At 49.6% G+C, this 19,709-nt stretch overlaps 1 protein-coding gene across 1 annotated transcript in view; it reads right to left on the reverse strand.

Moving 5' to 3' along the window:
* Window positions 1–19,386, reverse strand: part of kel (kelch protein) — a 660,870-nt gene extending 641,484 nt beyond the window's left edge. The window contains exon 1 of the mRNA XM_068386033.1: window positions 19,197–19,386. Within this exon, the coding sequence (XP_068242134.1) occupies window positions 19,197–19,234 (38 nt within the window). The 5' untranslated portion in view covers window positions 19,235–19,386. The remainder of the gene's footprint in view (window positions 1–19,196) is intronic.
* Between the last annotated feature and the right edge of the window lie 323 nt (window positions 19,387–19,709).

Below are 19,709 nucleotides of genomic sequence, written 5' to 3' on the forward strand. Positions count from 1 at the left end.
CCGAAAAGCTAGACTCTGTATCTCCATCCCCAAATAGAGAATCGTTTGGGAGGGAGTCAGCTGTGACTTCTCCATGTTCACCAAGAGGCCCAACTCCTTCGCAAGATCCAAAGTCCACTGTAGGTCCTGCAGACAGCGATGACGGGACGACGCTCTGAGTAACCAGTCGTCCAAGTACAGGGAGGCTCTGATCCCCGACAAATGTAGGAACTTTGCTACATTTCTCATGAGCCTCGTAAAAACAAGAGGAGCAGGGCTGAGGCCGAAGCACAGTGCTCGGAACTGATACACCACATTCCTATATACAAACCTCAGATAAGGTTGAGAGTCTGGATGTATCGGAATGTGGAAGTACGCATCCTGCAAGTCGAGAGAAACCATCCAGTCCCCCTCTCTGACTGCTGCCAAAACGGATTTGGTGGTCTCCATCGTAAACTTTGTTTCTACAACAAATACGTTGAGAGCACTGACATCCAGCACTGGCCTCCAACCTCCTGTGTTCTTTGGAACCAGGAAGAGACGGTTGTAAAAACCTGGGGATTGAAGGTCCGAGACTTTCACCACCGCCCCCTTCTCTAACAACTGAGACACCTGCAGATGTAATGCCTGTCTCTTCGACTCCTCTCGATACCTGGGAGAGAGGTCTATCAGATCTTTTACTAGAGGAGGTCTTCGTACAAAAGGGATTTTGTAACCCTCCTTCAGCAACAAAACAGACTCCCGGTCTGCACCCCTCTTCTCCCAGGCCTGCCAGAAGTTGGTCAATCTGGCACCTACTGCTGTCTGAGGACGTGGGCAGTCAGACTCTGCCACGGGAGGATTTAGATCCTGTCTTCTTACCTCGCTTACTATCGGCACGAGAGCCTCCTTTACTGGGAGCTCTGCCACGAAAAGGCGGGATAAACCTTGTCGCTGGAGTTTCAAATTTAGGTCTGTTGACATAAGAGGACGAAGGTACAGCCTTACGAGCAGACGTGGCCATCAAATCATGAGTGTCATTCTGTACAAGAGACGCTGCGATATCTCTAATAAGCTGCTGCGGGAACAGGGCAGAAGACAATGGCGCAAAGAGAAGTTCTGACCTTTGACAAGGAGTGACACCTGCAGACAGAAAAGAACAAAGAGTCTCTCTCTTCTTAAGAACCCCTGCTGTGAAAGTAGCAGCAAGTTCATTAGAGCCATCTCTAATAGCCTTGTCCATGCAGGACATAATTTGAACACAGACATCACGGTCTGCTGACGAGACCTTCCTACTCAAGGCTCCCAGAGACCAATCCAAAAAATTGAAAACCTCAAAGGCACGATAAATTCCTTTGAGGAGATGATCTAGGTCTGAAGAGGACCAGCAAACTTTCGAGCGTCTCATGGCCAGACGACGAGGAGAGTCTACGAGGCTTGAGAAGTCTCCCTGGGCAGAGGCAGGCACCCCCAAGCCGAGAACTTCTCCCGTGTCATACCAGACGCTCGCACGAGAAGCCAGTTTGAAAGGGGGAAAAGCAAAAGCGGACTTCCCCAGATTCCTCCTGGTCATTAACCAGTCGTCCAATAAACGCAAAGCTCTCTTAGAAGAGCGAGAGAGCACTAACTTCGTGAACGACGGAGTCGAAGAAGCTAGGCCCAGCGTGAACTCAGATGGGGGCGAACGAGGAGCAGCAGACAATGATCAGGAAACAGGTCCTTAAAAATTAGCATGATCTTCTTAAAATCAAGGGAGGGCTGAGCAACCCTAGGCTCCTCTCCATCCGAAAGAGTCCCCAAAGGAACATCAGTTGGAAGGGGTTCAACGACTTCCTCATCCGAAGGAACTTCATCCGACAACGGCCGAGTCTCGCAATACGGCGAGACATGCCGAGGAGGCAACGCTTGACAGGCAATGTCAACGTGCGACGGAGCCGCAGCAACAGCTGAGGTAACGACGTCACGCCGAGGCTGCAAAGACTGAAAGTCTTGAGACTGACAAACAACAACAGACTGTGTCGACTGCCATTGGACATCACGTCGGGGCTGCATTGACTGCAGGGTTTGAGTTTGAAAAACAACACCCGACTGTGGTGACTGACGTTCAACGTCACGTCGGGGCAACGGAGTCGGCCGACGAACGTCACTTCGAGACTGCGGCGACAGTTGCAGAACGTCACTTTGAGTCTGCGGCAAAGGGGGTTCCACATCACGTGACTGACGTGAATGACGAGGAACACGATCAGAGTCGCGTTTAACAGCACCGATAACGTTAGCGCTAACATCATAAGGACGAGAAAAAAACTCGCTTAGGCGGTTGAAGACCAAAGTCACGCTTGTCGGACTGGCGAACCGCAAGCAAAGGATCTTTACGAACCTGTTCATGCTCATAAACCTCCATTAAAGATGAAAGTTTCAACTGCATGTCCTGTAGGACACTCCACTTAGGGTCAACGGGAGTCGGAACGGGCCGTGACGTCGGCAACGTCTGTGCATGCAAATCATCGCACCGAACGAGACCCTCGGACTCCGTGTCACGCTTTCGCTTAACAGGCGAACAGCTATCCAATGACTGAAAATGGTCAGAGCTGCCCCAATGGCTACAGCCAGGACGCTGGACCTGTCCTGAAGGGACTGATTTGCGCTTTAAGGGTCTAGAAACCTTACGCCAAGGTTTCTTATGCGGCAAATCGTCGGAAGACGAGGAGAACTTAGTCTCCCCCGTCTTATGGTAAGGACGTTCTTGATGAGAAACGTCTGATACCTTAGAGGGAACGTCTGTACGTCGGTTTACACCTCTCGCTCCCTTAAGTCCTACGACATTCCTTCTCCCTGGTGCAGGGGAGCCTGAAAGAGGTCTCGGACTAGGGGAGCGACAAGCACGAACAGACGAACCCTCGGTCGCAACACTAAACACATTTTGCGCACTTTCCACTTTACCACTTTGACTTTCCACTTTACCACTTTGACTCTTTAATAGCTTAACATTGGACATAAGCTGGTTCCTGTCCGAGGCTAAGGTTTCAACCTTCTCACCCAACGCTTGAATAGCTAAAAACATATCGCGCATTGAAGGTTCATGAGTGCCAATAGAGGGTTCAAAAACTACCACTACAGGGGAAGGATTAGGTTCAGGGGCATGGGAGGAGGAAAATTCTAAAGATCTAGACGAGCTTCTCCTCACCCTATCTCTTTCGAGTTTACGAGTATATTTTTCATACTCTAACCACTCGAACTCCGATAAAACCACACACTCCTCACACCTATCTCCTAATTGGCAGGATTTACCCTGGCAATTAGCACAAACAGTATGAGGGTCGATAGAAGCTTTCGGAAGACGTTTGTTACAATCTTTCGCACATTTGCGATATACAGGAGAAGGGTCAGCCATTATGAAAATCCAGAGAAAATCCAAAGGAAAGCCAAGTTCATCAACAAAAAACAAAAAATGGTTTCAAGAGTTTTATTGAAGAAACAAACCAACACAGCGAAAGCCAATAAAACCAAAACAAAGTACTTCACCAATTCGGTAGAAAACTCGAGGTCTAGAGCGAGCGGAACCAATGTTGTCGGTGACACCGACAGAGAAGAACTGGAGTGGTTGAGAAGTATATGCGGTATCTGGCCGATAGTCGGCGCTGGTGGGCACACCCGCAACCTACATGGCGATCGCTCGCGAGTTTTTTGGAATCTGTTGGGCTGTCGGAGACGTCAGCTATTTATATATTCACCGGCTAAGTTTAATATTTAAAACTTAGCTATTTACACAGGGTTTACTTTCAGCGTAGCTGAAATGACGAGCCATTAGAATTTTAACGAGGGTGTATTACCCCCGCGCTAGTTAGCAAGGGGGTAGGGGAGTGGTAGCTACCTACCCCTCCCCCCCTCACACACCGGTGAACTGCTTCACTTCACTTAGAGGTAGGACTTGCCTTGGGGGACAGGGCTGGCGGGCAAATATGTGTAAATAGCTAAGTTTGTATGGTTAGGAAAAATACAAATTATCTCCGAATTTGTCATTTGTTCCGTAACCGAAATACAAACCACACTATTTACATAGGGTGACTTACCCTTAGGAAAGGGTGGAAAGTCCCCAGCCTTACTGACTTTGGCTTACCCAGGGACTCAGAATCCGAGTGAGCAGCACTCGAGAAAAAGAGTCCCTGCACCTCGCAAGTTTCTTGCTACGCAAGAAACGTGCGGCCTACATAAGCTTGTGTGTGGAGGGAAGAAGTGTGACTTGTCCTAGAAAGTCGACCTGAAGTCCTTTAGCTGGAATTCTAAGCTTGGACGTTCCCAATACCACCTCGTCAGGGTATGGAGGACGCGACAGTATTAACTTAATACTGTACTAGGAACACAAGGAAGCATGGTTTACCTGCAGAGGTTTGAGGTCAGCTATGCAGAGAACCCAGGATGCTGCTTTCCCCAAGAGAGGGGAGGATGAAGAAAGAAGTAAGGGCCAGACATACTTCTTTCATTCATGCTGACTAAAACTGGATAACAATGCCCTCAACCTTCTGCTACCTGTCCATAAAGGAGCCTGAGGTTAGACCAGCTGTTGTGTAGCCACCACAGGGCCGATAGTAAACGTATCGAGGCTCCTGTGGGTCACGTCCTGCAGGTAGTGGGCTGTGAAGGTCGTTAGACGCTTCCAGACTCAAGCTTGTAGCACCTGCGTCACAGAGTAGTTCCTCTTGAAGGCCAGAGATGTTGCGATGCCTCTGACATCGTGTGCTCTAAGGCGACGTAACGGAGGAGGGTCTGGATTCAGGGCGTGATGGATGACCCTTTAAATCCAGGCTGAAAAGGCATTCTTGATGACCCTCCTCTCCGTCCTCCCTGTGCTCCCCTCCGACTCCTTACTGGGCATAGTAGGAGAAGGTCTGGGTCATCTGTTACAGAACGGAGACTCGAAATCCTGAAGGAGTCGAACCGAAGGTCCGGGACTCCAAGATTTTGAGTCTAGTAACCAACTCAGGGACGAACCTGAACGTTACCTCCACCTATCCTCTTGAATGGGCGACGTCGTACGAGAGACCATGAAGTTCGCTGACACGCTTGGCCGAGGCCAGAGCGAGCAGGAGCACCGTCTTCCAAGGCAGGTGACGATCAGAAGCCTGGCGTAATGGTTTGCAAGGAGATCTCTTATCGTATGAGCGAAGAAAGATCCAGCGAGGAGGAAATGTCTATTCCTTTCAGCCTGAAGGCCAGGCTAAAGGCTGAGCGATAGGGTTCCACCGCCGAGAGCAAAAGGCGCATTTCCTCCCGCCGATATACAATGACTCCGCTATTGCTGGAATAGTGGCATCAAGGGGAGAGGTACCTCTCCCACAACACCAACCACAGAAGACTCTCCACTTCGCCTGGTAGACCCCTGCGGATGACTTTCGCAGGTGTCGAGACATCTGCTCCGCAACTTGTTGCGGAACGCCTCTCTCTGTGAGGGGATGCTGGATGGTCTCCAGGCGTGAAGCCGAAGCGATGCTACGGCTTGTGGTAGATGTTGCAGTGTGGTTGTTTGAGTAGCTTGTGTCGTGGGGGAAGCTCTCTCAGGAGTTCCGTCAGGAGATGCAGAAGTTCCGGGAACCACTCTGCATGATGCCGCAGCAGAGCTATCAGAGTCATTGACAGGTTGACCGATAGTCTGGTCTCGTTGAGCCCCCTTCTCAACAGACAGAACGGTGGGAAGACGTAGACGTCGATGTTGTCCCACTGTGTAGGAAGGCATCTTGCCAGAGTGCCTTGGGGTCTGGGACTGGTAGTAGTACAGCGGCAGCTTGAAATTCAAGGCTGTCGCAAACAGGTCCACAAGGTCAGGACTTGTTGGCTACCAGGGGGGCCGAAGATCACTCGGTACTCTCTATCTGTGAGGCCCTGCTCAGACTGTCGGAGAGCACATTCCTTTGTCTGGAATGAAGCGAGCCGATAGGGTATTGAGTGGACTTCGGTTCATCTCAGTATCTCTACTGCAAGATGAGAAAGTTGATATGAAAAAGTACCTCCCTGCTTGTTGAAACAAAAAGCACTACCGTGGAGTTGTCGTCCACGGAGTGACTCGCCAGGGTCTGTTGGAAGTGTTGAAGGGCCAGACTACGGCCTTCATTCGTAGCAGATTGATGTAAAGGTACCCTTCTGGTTCTGACCATAGGCCTGATTCAGAACGTGCCCCCCCCCCCCCCCCCCTTGTTTTGACGAGTCCGAGAACAGCATCAAATGCGGGGGAAGGGCGAGAAGATCCATTCCCTTGCAAAGGTTTCCATAGGTCAACTACCACTGCAGGTCCATACGTTCCGCAGGTCCCAAAGGGCCCAGAATGTATGGGGAAACGTTGTCTTGATTCCACCAGGACTTGGGCCGCCGATGCAGGGATCTCATCCTGAGGCGGCGGTTGAACCTAGCCTGGCCAAGGAGGAAAGGTGACCTAGGAGGCGTAACCAAGATAGGGCTGGAAGCTCTCCTCGTCTGAGGAAAGGTTCTGCGACTCTCCTCAGCCTTGCTATCCTGACATCTGATGGGAAGGCTTGGAGATTGGAGTCTAATATCATGCCTAGATATCCCAGTTGTAGAGATGGAAGCAGAGAAGACTTCTCGAGAATTACTGTACCATGATCCCTAGATCTTGGCAAAGTCCCAGAAGCTTCTCTTGGTGTCGAAGAAGGGTCGATTCCGAGACTGCCTAGGATAGCCAGTCATCCAGAAAACGAAGGAGACGGATACCGCTCCTGTGTGGCCATGAAGATAACAGGGGGAACATTCTGGAGGACACCTGCGGTGCTGTGGGGAGATCGAAACACCGCACCTTGAACTGGTATATCTTGTTGTCTAGCCTGAAATTCAAGTACTTCCTGGAAGACGGATGGATTGGGATCTGGAAGTACCCGTCCTTCAGATCCAGTGTGTACATGACTTGTGGTCTCACTACAAGCCTGATTGACTCTGCTGTACCACGCTGAACGAAGTTTGTTCGACAAACTTGATCAGGGCTGAGAGGTCGAGACAGGTCTCCAGCCTTCAGACGCTTTCTTACAAGAAAGAGTTGACTGAAGAAGCCGGGGGGGAGCCGTCGATGACCTTTAGGAGAGCATCCTTCTAGAGCATGGTCTCGATTTCTGCCCGAAGTGCTAGCCCCTTTGCCGATCCCATGGCATAGGAGCTCATCGACACTGGATTCGCTGTCAGTGGGGGTAGAGATGTAAAGAACGAGACGCGATATCCATGGCTGATCACGGAGATCGTGCAGGAATCAGCCCCGAGTTGCTGCCACCTGAGCGCGCAACCTTAGGCATACCCCCACTGGGGACCATGCAAGTGGGTTGCCAATCCTAGCGTTTGCGGCCTCGGCCGCTCCCTCAGGATTATTGCCTCCCCAAGAGGACTTCCCGCCCTTCTTGTCTTTGACAGGAGGGGGCTGCTGTTTAGACACCTTGTCTTAGCTGCCGGGGCCGGTTCCGATGTCCTAGGCTGACGAGGCTGTTGTTGTAGAGGCGCTGGAGGCTTGTAGGGTCTGGATGCAAGCGCCTTTGGAGGAGCGAATCGTGATTCGCTTTCTCCACCTCTCAGCTGTCCGTTCCCCATCCTTAGGCTCAAAACAAGGTCTTTCCAAGGGTGGAAGAGTGTCTGAGCTTGCCGACATCCATGGTTGGGACTTCCGAGAGGAACCTCTCGGTCACTGCATCTCAATGCTTCAACATCGAGTTTGCCCACAAGTTCGAAACTTGGTGAGCCGGGAAACGATGGTGCTCGTGCCCGAGAGGAGGAGAGTTTCCATGACCTTTCTGGAGCTCTGCTTGGACAAATTCTCGGATCGCAACAGGATGCCCAGAGATCCAAGCCAGACACCCAGCCACGAAGTGGCCCGCATGGTACACTTTGCGGCTTTCTCCTGGCTTAAGATCTCCGAAGACAAGAATGTCACCTGCCGGGCGGAGAATTTCTCGAGAAAAACTCGACTGGTAAGACCCTTCCACGGAATGGTGGAAAGGAAGGGCTAAACCAGGTTCCCTCATGATCTCGAAGTACCTACTCTGCTGACGGCTGACAGACGCAGTGTCAGCGACTCCCGCTGGGGGAAAGGGAATCGAACGATCCTGAGGAGTAGAGATGATGGGGCCTGCCTGAAAAGAAGGAGAAGAATGTTGCCCAGACCTCTCTGAAGATTCTTCATGTTCTTGCACGTGCCATGCTCTGCGTTTACGGGGTGAAGATCGTGATCTGGAAGTACGCGCTCCAGAAGACTCGCCAGGTTGCCCGTGTTGCGAAAACCCGACGGGAATAGCGGTCGAAATCACCCTGACGCTCGCGCGATGGCAAATCGTTGGTTCGCGCGCGGGCGAACGTGGGTGTGCCCGCGCGCGGGCACGCAGACGCATGGGCGCGAGGGCACGCAGGTGAAAGTGCGCGTGGTCGCGCAGGTGAGGGCGAGTGCGGTTGTAAGGGCGAGCGCTGGAGGTCGGGAGACCGATGGCGCGTAGGCGAGCGATGGCGCATTGGCGAGCGATGGCTCGTTGGCGGGAATCGCGCTGGCGCATTGGCGAGCGATGGCTCGTTGGCGGGAATCGCGCTGGCGCTCGCACGATGGAAAACCGTTGGTTCGCGCGGGCGAACACGGGTGCGCATGTACGCGGGCGAGCGCAGGCGGCTGGGAGACCGATGGCGCGTAAGCGTGCGATGGCGCGCTGACGAGCGATGGCTCGTAGGCGGGCGAAGGCACGTTAGCAAGCGATGGCGCATTGGCAACCGATGGCAAGCGATGGCGAGCGGTGGCGCGTAGCGACCGATCGCGTACAGGAGAGTTAACGCGTGGGCTCGTAGCGACCGATCGCGTACAGGAGAGTTAACGCGTGGGCTCGTAGCGACCGATCGCGTACAGGAGAGTTAACATGTGGGCGCGTAGGAAACCTACGACGACTGAAGCGTTGGCGCGTTGAAAACGCTCGTGCGCGGGCGCGTAGGAGATCGCTGGCGCGTAAGGAGAGCCCAGGGGTGCCTGTGAGCGCCTGTGCGCTAGCTTAGGTGTCTCCTGGGCGGCGCGGTGTGAAGTGGAAGCGTGCTGGCGCGTTGGCGCGCTGGAACTGGAACCGCGCGTGGGCGCGCTTGGTGCGAAACTTCAGAAGGGCGCGGCGAGTCCAGAAGAACCTGTGAGCACCTGTGCGCTACCGTAGGAACTTCTTGAACTGCGCGTGACGAGGCAGGAACCAGGAGATCGTAGCAGCGTAGTTGCGTGGCCAGAAGATATGCGCGGCCTGACAATATCAGCGAGGGTGCAGAACCAGAGAGATCGTCGGTGAGGAGGCGAAGGAATAAACTCCTTGCCTGCGCCCAGATCCGAAGATCGTGGGCGCGTGGGCGAACGTTGGCGCGTATCGCGCACATCAGGGAAGAGGGCACAGATGCGCGCTGGCGAGCAGGTGCACGTGGAGTTCAGTGAAGAAAAAAAAAAATCTCCCTGCTTGTGCCCAGATCCGGAGATCGTGGGTACGAGGGCGAACGTTGGCGCGAATTGCGCACATCAGAAAAGGGCGATCAGATGTGCGCCGGCGAGCAAGCGATCGTGGGCGTTCAGGAGACCGTAGGCGCACATGGCGCGTAGCCGCACAGAAGGTCTCAGAAGAGTTGGCGATCAGGAGATGATTCAGCAGAAGTCTGGTCCACAGCAGGAGAGCATTTGTGAACTACTGCGCGCGAGAGCTCAGTAGAACGAGGTAGCACAGGTAAAAAAACCTGGCACCAAAGGGACTTACTCACATTGTGTGATAAGCACTTAGCCCCAAAGGGACCGGTGCCCGTTTGGAAAACGGGATGGAGAGGCGCCCACTGCGATTCTGCGTCCAAGAACGGAGAAGGAAGACAAGAAGATCTGGCAGGTGTCGGAGATCGTGAACGAACTGCCGACAGGACTAGTGAAGCAGCTGCAACTGTCTGTCTTGTCGAGGAGGATCATCTGCGGCTGAAGATGAAGACGACCACGGACAGGAGCACCGTCATCAGTCCTCCGAAGAGGAGTCTCTGTTAGTGAACTCCCCCGAGGGGGAGAGACACTCGCAGGAGAGACCGTTGGACTCAGCTGCCCCCTCGAAGATGTTCAGAGGGGGGAACTGAGCCTTCAGCAACAACAGCAGGGGAGTCCTCCGAAGAGGAGTCTCTATGAGTGTCCTCTCTCGTGAACGAGAGAGGTGAACACTTCGTAGAAGAGACAGGAAGAACTGATGAAGGCACCCCTTAGGGCCGTTGGATCAGCAAGCTGACCATAAAGAGCAACCCTCCGAAGAGGAGCTCCTGCAGCTGCTCAGCCCCTTGAGCGTAGCTGCAAGTGCGACCGCTCAGCACCAAGAGCATAATCGCACGAAGTCCATGGTCCGGCCTTGCAACCGCTCAGCCCCTTGAGCATGGTTACAAAAGCAGTCGCTCAGCACCAAGAGCATAACCTTCCGAGGACCAGAAAAGTTATTAAGGTAAGAGAAGATGCCCTCCCTGAAGGGGAAAAAACTCATACCTGGGAAGGGAACCTCCCTCGGAAGGGAAGTACCCACCCATGGAGGCGAACCTGCTGAGCGTTCTAAATGAACTAAGGAGCTGACAGTTGTCACGGCAACAGCAGACTCCCCAGGCCCCAACAGGACAGCTCTGCTTCGTTGGCACATTAGACAAACGAAAACTAGATAGTTAACTGTGAAAATAAAACAATTAGTTAACATTAATTCCCCCGGGGGAACTCCGAAGAGGAACACCCGCGGGAAAAGAGCATAAGAATTATGCACAGGAATGCGCCCTCCTCCCCCACTGACACTCACGGGAAGGGGGGGGGGAAGGCGGAGAAATGTAACAAAACAGAATTATAACAATTATAAATATGTAATTCATCTAAGAATGTTCACTAATAGTAAGAACGAATGAACCCCGAAGGGAAGCGTTCTACACAAAAGCTGAAAAGTTAACAAATACAATTAGATTTAATTAAAAAATAATTGAGACAAAATATGATATTTTAATTATAAAATAAATTTTTGAATATACTTACCCGGTGAATATATAATAGCTGACGTTTCCGGCGGCTCGACAGAAAAACACAAAAACTCGCGAGCGATCGCTATGAAGGTTGCGGGTGTGCCCACCAGCGCCAACTATCGGCCAGATACCGCATATACATGTAAACAGCTCCAATTCTTCTCATCCCGCTGGGTCTCTATCGGGGAGGAAGGGGGGGCCTTTAATTTATATAATTAAAATATCATTTTTAAATATTAAACTTAGCCGGTGAATATATAATAGCTGATTCACACCCATGGTGGTGGGTAGAGACCAGAATTAATAAAGTTTACAGCGTATATGCTTAGAGTTTTTGACAGTTATATCATAACAAAACCCAAATATATATAGGTACCTGGTAAGGAAGTTGACTTAGACGATTACTCTGCCTTGTTAGTCTGTCTTCCTCACGAAGCCCAGCGATCCTCTTAGGATGCTGAAAGACTCCAAGGAGCTGAAGTATCAAGGGCTGCAACCCATACAACAGGACCTCATCAAACCCCTAATCTGGGCGCTCTCAAGAAATGACATTTGACCACCCGCCAAATCAACCAGGATGCGAAAGGCTTCTTAGTCTTCCGTACAACCCAAAAACAAGATTAAAAACATTTCAAGAGACAGATTAAAAGGATATTGGAATTAAGGGAATGTAGTGGTAGAACCCTCACCCACTACTGCACTCGCTGCAACGAATGGACCCAGTGTGTAGCAGTCCTCGTAAAGAGTCTGGACATCTTTTAAGTAAAATGACGCGAATACCGACTTGCTTCTCCAAAAGGTCGCGTCCATAATACTTTGCAGAGATCTATTTTGCTTAAAGGCCACGGAAGTTGCTATAGCTCTTACTTCGTGCGTCTTAACCTTAAGCAAGCATCGGTCTTTTTCATTCAAGTGAGAATGAGCCTCTCGTATTAAAAATCTGATAAAATATGACAAAGCATTCTTTGACATAGGCAATAATGGTTTCTTAACTGAGCACCATAATGCCTCAGATCCACCTCGTAAGGACTTAGTACGAGCTAAGTAGAACTTAAGAGCTCTAACTGGACACAGCACTCTTTCAAGTTCGTTGCCTACAATCTCTGACAGGCAAGGTATATCAAAGGACTTAGGCCAAGGACGAGAAGGCAGTTCATTTTTGGCCAGGAAACCAAGTTGAAGTGAACATGTGGCTTTTTCTGTAGAAAAGCCGATGTTCTTACTGAAGGCATGAATTTCACTGACCCTTTTAGCCGAAGCCAAGCACACTAGGAAAAGTGTCTTGAGGGTGAGATCCTTCAGGGAGGCTGAATGTAATGGCTCAAACCTGTCTGACATGAGGAACCTTAGGACCACGTCTAAGTTCCATCCAGGAGTTGCCAAACGACGCTCCTTAGAGGTCTCGAAAGACTTAAGGAGATCTTGGAGATCTTTATTGTTGGAAAGATCTAAGCCTCTATGACGAAAGACCGAAGCCAACATGCTCCTGTAGCCCTTAATCGTGGGAGCTGAGAGGGAGCGAACATTTCTCAGATGTAAAAGAAAATCTGCGATTTGGGCTACAGAGGTACTGGAAGAGGACACAGATGCTGACTTGCACCAGTCTCGAAAGACTTCCCACTTCGACTGGTATACTCTGATGGTAGAAGCTCTCCTAGCTCTCGCAATCGCACTGGCTGCCTCCTTCGAAAAGCCTCGAGCTCTTGAGAGTCTCTCGATAGTCTGAAGGCAGTCAGACGAAGCGCGGGGAGGCTTTGATGAACATTCTTTACGTGGGGCTGACGTAAAAGATCTACCCTTAGAGGAAGACTTCTTGGAATGTCTACCAGCCATTGAAGTACCTCGGTGAACCACTCTCTCGCGGGCCAGAGGGGAGCAACCAACGTCAACCTTGTCCCTTCGTGAGAGGCGAACTTCTGCAGTACCTTGTTGACTATCTTGAATGGTGGGAATGCATATAAGTCCAGATGAGACCAATCCAGTAGAAACGCGTCTATGTGGATCGCCTCTGGATCTGGGACTGGTGAGCAATAGATTGGTAACCTTTTGGTCAACGAGGTGGCAAAGAGGTCTATGGTGGGTTGACCCCAAGTCGCCCAAAGACTCTTGCACACGTCCTTGTGGAGGGTCCATTCCGTGGGTATCACCTGACCCCTCCGACTGAGACAGTCTGCCAAGACGTTCAAGTCCCCCTGGATGAATCTCGTCAACAGGGAGATGCCTCGATTTCTTGACCATATGAGAAGGTCCCTTGCGATCTCGTACAGCGTGAGGGAGTGTGTGCCTCCTTGCTTGGAGATGTACGCCAAAGCTGTGGTGTTGTCTGAGTTGACCTCTACCACTTTGTTTCGAAGAAAGCTTTCGAATTTCATCAAGGCCAAGTGGACTGCTAATAGCTCCTTGCCGTTGATGTGCATGCTCTTCTGACTTGAGGTCCACAGACCCGAGCATTCCCGACCGTCCAGGGTCGCACCCCAACCCAAATCCGACGCGTCTGAGAACAACACGTGGTTTGGGTTCTTGACTGCTAGGGATAGTCCCTCTCTCAGACTGATATTGCTGTCCCACCATTTCAGGCATGCCTTTACTGGTTCGGAGACTGGGATTGATACCGTCTCTAACGTCTTGTCCTTGTTCCAGTGAGAGGCTAGATGGAACTGGAGAGGCCGAAGGTGTAGTCTCCCTAGCGAGACAAACTGCTCCAGGGATGAGAGAGTCCCTACGAGACTCATCCAAATCCTGACTGAACAACGTTCTCTTTTCAGCATTAGTTGGACTTTGAGCAGGGCTTGTTCTATTCGGGTGGCAGACGGAAAAGCCCGAAAAACTGGACTGCGAATCTCCATCCCCAAATATAGAATAGTCTGGGATGGGATCAGTTGGGACTTTTCTAGGTTGACCAAAAGTCCCAACTCCTTGGCCAGACCCAACGTCCAATGTAGATCCTGCAGACAGCGATGACTGGACGATGCTCTGAGAAGCCAGTCGTCCAAGTACAGGGAGGCTCGGATTCCCGATAGATGGAGGAATTTTGCCACATTCCTCATGAGCCTCGTAAACACGAGAGGAGCAGGACTGAGGCCAAAGCACAGGGCTCGAAACTGGTACACCACATTCCTGTAAACAAACCTCAGAAACGGTTGGGAATCCGGGTGTATAGGAATGTGGAAGTACGCATCTCGTAGGTCGAGAGAGACCATCCAGTCTCCCTCTCTGACCGCTGCTAAGACGGACTTCGTGGTCTCCAACGTGAATTTTGTTTTTGTAACAAAAAGGTTGAGCGCACAGACGTCTAGCACCGGTCTCCAACCTCCTGTATGCTTTGGGACTAGGAAGAGACGGTTGTAAAACCCCGGTGATTGAAGGTCCGAGACTTTCACCACCGCTCCCTTCTCTAGCAACAGAGACACTTCTTGATTTAGGGCTTGTCTCTTTGACTCCTCTCGGTACCTGGGAGAGAGGTCTATGGGAGTTGTTACTAGAGGAGGTTTGCGTACAAACGGTATTTTGTACCCCTCTCTGAGCAACAGAACAGACTCTTGGTCTGCACCCCTCTTCTCCCAGGCCTGCCAGAAGCTCTTCAATCTGGCACCTACCGCTGTCTGAGGCTGTGGGCAGTCAGACTTCTTACCTCTCTTTCCCTCGGCACGAGAGCTTCCCCTGCTGGGAGCTCTGCCACGAAAGGGCGGGATAAATCTAGACACAGGAGTCTCGATCCTGGGTCTCACAGCAAAGGATGAAGAAGGAGCCCCTTTGCGAGCAGAGGACGCCATCAGGTCATGGGTGTCCTTCTGCACAAGCGAAGCAGCTATATCCTTAACCAGCTGTTGCAGAAACAAGGCCGCTGATAAGGGAGCAAAGAGCAGTTCCGATCTCTGACAGGGAGTAACTCCTGCCGAAAGGAAAGAGCAAAGGGTTTCTCGCTTCTTTAAGACTCCCGACGTAAAGGTGGAGGCGAGCTCATTGGAGCCATCGCGGATGGCTTTATCCATACAGGACATGATAAGTAAGGAAACATCTTGGTCGGCAGACGAGATCTTCCTACTTAAAGCTCCTAATGACCAGTCAAGAAAGTTAAACACTTCAAAGGCCCTGTATACGCCTTTAAGCAGATGGTCAAGGTCCGAGGAGGACCAACAAATCTTCGAGCGTCTCATGGCCAGGCGACGGGGAGAGTCTACGAGGCTTGAGAAGTCACCCTGGGCAGAGGCAGGGACTCCCAAGCCGAGAACTTCTCCCGTGTCATACCAGACGCTCGATCTAGAAGCAAGCTTAGAAGGAGGGAAGGCAAAGGCCGTCTTCCCCAAACTCCTCCTGGTATCCAACCAGTCGCCTAGAAGACGTAAAGCCCTCTTGGAAGAGCGAGAAAGCACTAGCTTAGTAAAGGCTGGCTTGGTAGCAGGTAAGCCTAGAGCAAACTCAGACGGAGGCGAACGAGGAGCAACAGCAACAAAGTGATCTGGAAAAAGATCCTTGAAAATCATCATGATCTTCTTAAAGTCCATCGAAGGAGGAACCGCCTTAGGTTCATCTACATCTGAAGGATTATCATCAGGATGAGGATCAGCAACGTCCTCATCTGAAGGAGCCTCGTCCGATAACTGCTGAGTTACAAGCAAGGGCGAGACCTGCCTTGGTGGCAATGCTTGACAAGCAGAGTCCACACGCACCGGAGCATCAGTAGCAGTCCAGGACGCTACGTCATGTAACTGCTTAACAGCCTGACTGTCAACAACAACAGGAGCGGGAGGACGCTCGACGTCAACTCGAGACTGCCTTGACTGCCTAGACTGAGCAGTCAAAACAACTCTTGACTGCGGTGCTTGACGCTCAACGTCAAAACAAGTCAACTTCGCTGGTTGGCGAACGTCCTGAACGTCAACAAGAGCATTCGGCAGCGGCTGAACGTCCACATGCGGCTGAAAGTCAACACGGGACTGCATCGAGTGAGGCTCTACAAAACGTGATGACGTGACTTTGTAACGCCAACGTCAACAGGACGAGCAAAGGCTCGTTTGGGCGGCTGCCGGCCAGGATCTCGATCAGCTAAGCGGCGAGGATCATCGTGAACCTTTTCAGCAGAATAGTCCTCCATAAGAGAGGCAAGCTTATTCTGCATGTCTTGCAGTACAACCCATTTAGGATCAACGGGAATGGGTGCGGTAAGAGACGAGGGTAACGTCTGTGACTGCAAAACATTGCCTACACTAAGACTATCGGAGCCTGTGTTACGCTTCTGTTTAGGCGGCGAGCAGTCTTCCGATGACTGCACAGGGTCAGAGCTGTCCCAATGGCTACAACCAGGACGCTGGACCTGTCCTGAAGGGACTGACTTTCGCTTTAAGGGTCTCGAAACCTTGCTCCACGGTTTCTTACGCGAAAAGCCTTCGGATGACGAGGAGAAAACCGTCTCGCTCGTCTTATGGTAGGGGCGGTCTTGACGAGACACGCCTGAAACCATAGAGGGAACGTCTGTTCGTTGGTTAAAGCCTCTCGAACCCATAAGTCCTACGACATTACTTCTCCCTGGGGCTTGGGAGCTTGCAAGAGGTCTCGGACTAGGCGAACGGCAGGCACGAACAGACGAACCCTCGGTCGCAACACTGATAACACTTTGCGCACTAATCACTTTCCCACGATTTTCTAATGTGGCACTCTGACACTTTAACTCTTTTACGTCTGCCATGAGTTGATTACGGTCCGTAGCTAACGACTCAACTCTCTCGCCAAAGCATGAACGTCATATCCCGCATTGATGGTTCCTGAGTGCTAGTAGAGGGTTCAGGCACAACTACTACAGGGGAAGGATTAGGTTCAGGGGCATGGGAGGAGGAAAATTCTAACGATCTAGAGGAACTTCTCCTCACCCTATCTCTCTCTAGCTTACGAGAATACTTGTCAAACTCAAGCCAATCGAATTCCGAAAGGCCCACGCACTCCTCACACCGATCTCCTAATTGACAGGTTTTACCCCGACAATTAGAACACACAGTATGTGGGTCGAGAGAGGCCTTTGGAAGACGCTTATTGCAATCCCTAGCATTACATTTACGAAATCTAGGAATTGGAGAAGGGTCAGCCATTTTGAAAAGTCAAAGAAAGTCCAAAAAACAATCCAAAGTCATCAACAATTAAATCTATCCAAAAAAGATTTCAAGAGTTTAAGTTGAAGATAAAACACCTGCACTGCGAAAGCTCAAACCAAAAAGAAGTACTTCACCAAGACTGTTGAAAAACTCCAGGTTAACAGCGAGTAATGGAACACCTTGTCGATCAGACCGACAGAGAAGAATTGGAGCTGTTTACATGTATATGCAGTATCTGGCCGATAGTTGGCGCTGGTGGGCACACCCGCAACCTTCATAGCGATCGCTCGCAAGTTTTTGTGTTTTTCTGTCGAGCCGCCGGAGACGTCAGCTATTATATATTCACCGGCTAAGTTTAATATTTAAAAAAATGGAGTAGCAACTCATCCCGCAACGGGAAGGAAGCTACCGTAATCCATAGTAGTAATAAAAGGGTGAACGACCTCAAGGAGAGAGAGAGAGACCGTAGTCAAACTAAACTCCCAAGTTCCCTACGCTGATAGACCAAGTTCCCGTAGGGAATGAGGAACAGCGGAGAAACAGATTAATAAATAAAGTCCAGTGATGACGATTCCCCATGGCGCCCACCGAAGGGAGACCGAAAGACCAAAGGAGAGATCGCAACCCATGAAAAGTCACCGTGGTGGCCTGAGACCACACGGAGAAGTTATCGTACAATGAGTGGACTTCCTACACACACACACAGCATAAACACTGAAAAGGAAACTTACTGTATTTCTATACTCAAATATATACATAAACATAAGAATGTTTACATATATATTAAGTATAAGAAAAGTAAGTAATTAAGTAAGACAAAACATTAATGGCTGCCATGCGAGGACGGGACAGAGACGCCTGTTCATTGTCCGAGCCAAAAGTGAAGTGAAGCAGTTCACCGGTGTGTGAGGGGGGGGAGGGGTAGCTAGCTACCACTCCCCTATCCCCTTGCTAACTAGCGCGGGGGTAATACACCCTCGTTAAAATTCTAATGGCTCGTCATTTCAGCTACGCCGAAAGTAAACCCTATGTAAATAGCGTGGTTTGTATTTCGGTTACGGAACAACTAATGTTTAAAAATATACATGATAATATTACCGTAGCATTGCTAACGTTAGCAATTCCACCGTAACGTTGTTAACGCTGTGTGTCATTGGTAATGTTGCTAACAAGAACCATTATATTTAACGTTGCTAATGTTAGCGTAACATTACTAATGTTAGCGTAACATTACTAATGTTAGCGTGCGCAGCTCAACATTACCGCTTGCCGATACATACGAGCTTGATGTTTTATTTTCATGGGAGCGAAGCGAGCCAATGGCGGAACAAGAACCATTATATATAATGTTATTGTAACAGTGCTAACGTTATCATAACGTGAGTGAAGTGATACGGATTAACATGATATATATAACAAAGGGCATTATATTGGGTTTGTGACCTGGGAACTCCTAAGTTAGGTTAGGTGAGTACGTTAGGTTCTGTACCCTTTTTGTACTTTTTTATATATTGTGTAAAGGGTATACTGAAAAATTCTTGAAAATACACATGATAATACTACCGTAGCATTGCTAACGTTACCAATGCCACCGTAGCGTTGGTAACGCTGTGTATCATTGGTAACGTTGCTAATGTTACCGTTCTCAGTACATACGTGAGTGAAGTGACACAGAAATTGAACAAGTCATTATATTTAAGCATTTTAACAAAATACATATAATAAAAGACATTATATTTAAACATTTTAACAGAAAATATATGTTTTCCTGTAGAAAATAGCGTGATTTAACCGGTTTTCACCTTCATTTCATCCGTAATAACAGCAACCACTTCGGCTACTTAAAGCTAGCTGAATTGGATGTTCTGTTGGTTTGTGGTTGAAATGAAGGTCAAATTCAGTCAAATCACGTTATTTACTACAGGAAAACATATATTTCCTGTTCAATATCAGAATCTGTAATACAGTAAAACTTTAGCGTTTTTTTTCCCTGGGTTACATTACCCTGTAATACAGTAAAATAATACCAGAAAAATATCGAGCTCCTATGTACTGGCAAGCGGTAATGCTGGGTAGGACTCTACCGAAATATTATCGCTAATCATGCCTAACCTATATATTGAAAAATTTACTTTTAATATTTACCTAAACTGCTTGTCTAAGGTCTCTGGATCAGAATCCATGGTGTTGACTTAGGGTAGATTCAGCTTGCGGTGAATATTGGGTTATCACAGTAAAATAAAATAAAATCCTTGACTTGAACTTATAACTATTATGTTTGTGGTCAATGACAATGTTTTGATTTGTGTTTGTACATCCCACCACCAGATGGCTCTAATTCTTCTTCTTCCTCCTCCCGTAACAGCCCTAAGTGGAAATTTGTGCAAAACCAAGACTATAATGTACGGGAGCTTCATCGAAAAATCATTATCCTATTATCATAAAATTGATCGAGAAAATAATAAGAATAATATCTTAAGAGTTATGGCAAAACCTCAACTATATTGTTCAGCAGAAAATGGCAGAAACTTCTGTGTGCAAATGGGAAACTCTAATTCATAAAAGCAAGAACTCAAGAAAGAATTAAGAAGTAAAGTGGCAAATGAAATTGAAGGAAAAATAGAACAAAAGAAAGCAGAAATGACCAAACTGAGATTT

This window comes from Palaemon carinicauda, chromosome 13 (genome assembly GCF_036898095.1).
Source record: "Palaemon carinicauda isolate YSFRI2023 chromosome 13, ASM3689809v2, whole genome shotgun sequence".
NCBI classification, from domain to species: domain Eukaryota; kingdom Metazoa; phylum Arthropoda; class Malacostraca; order Decapoda; family Palaemonidae; genus Palaemon; species Palaemon carinicauda.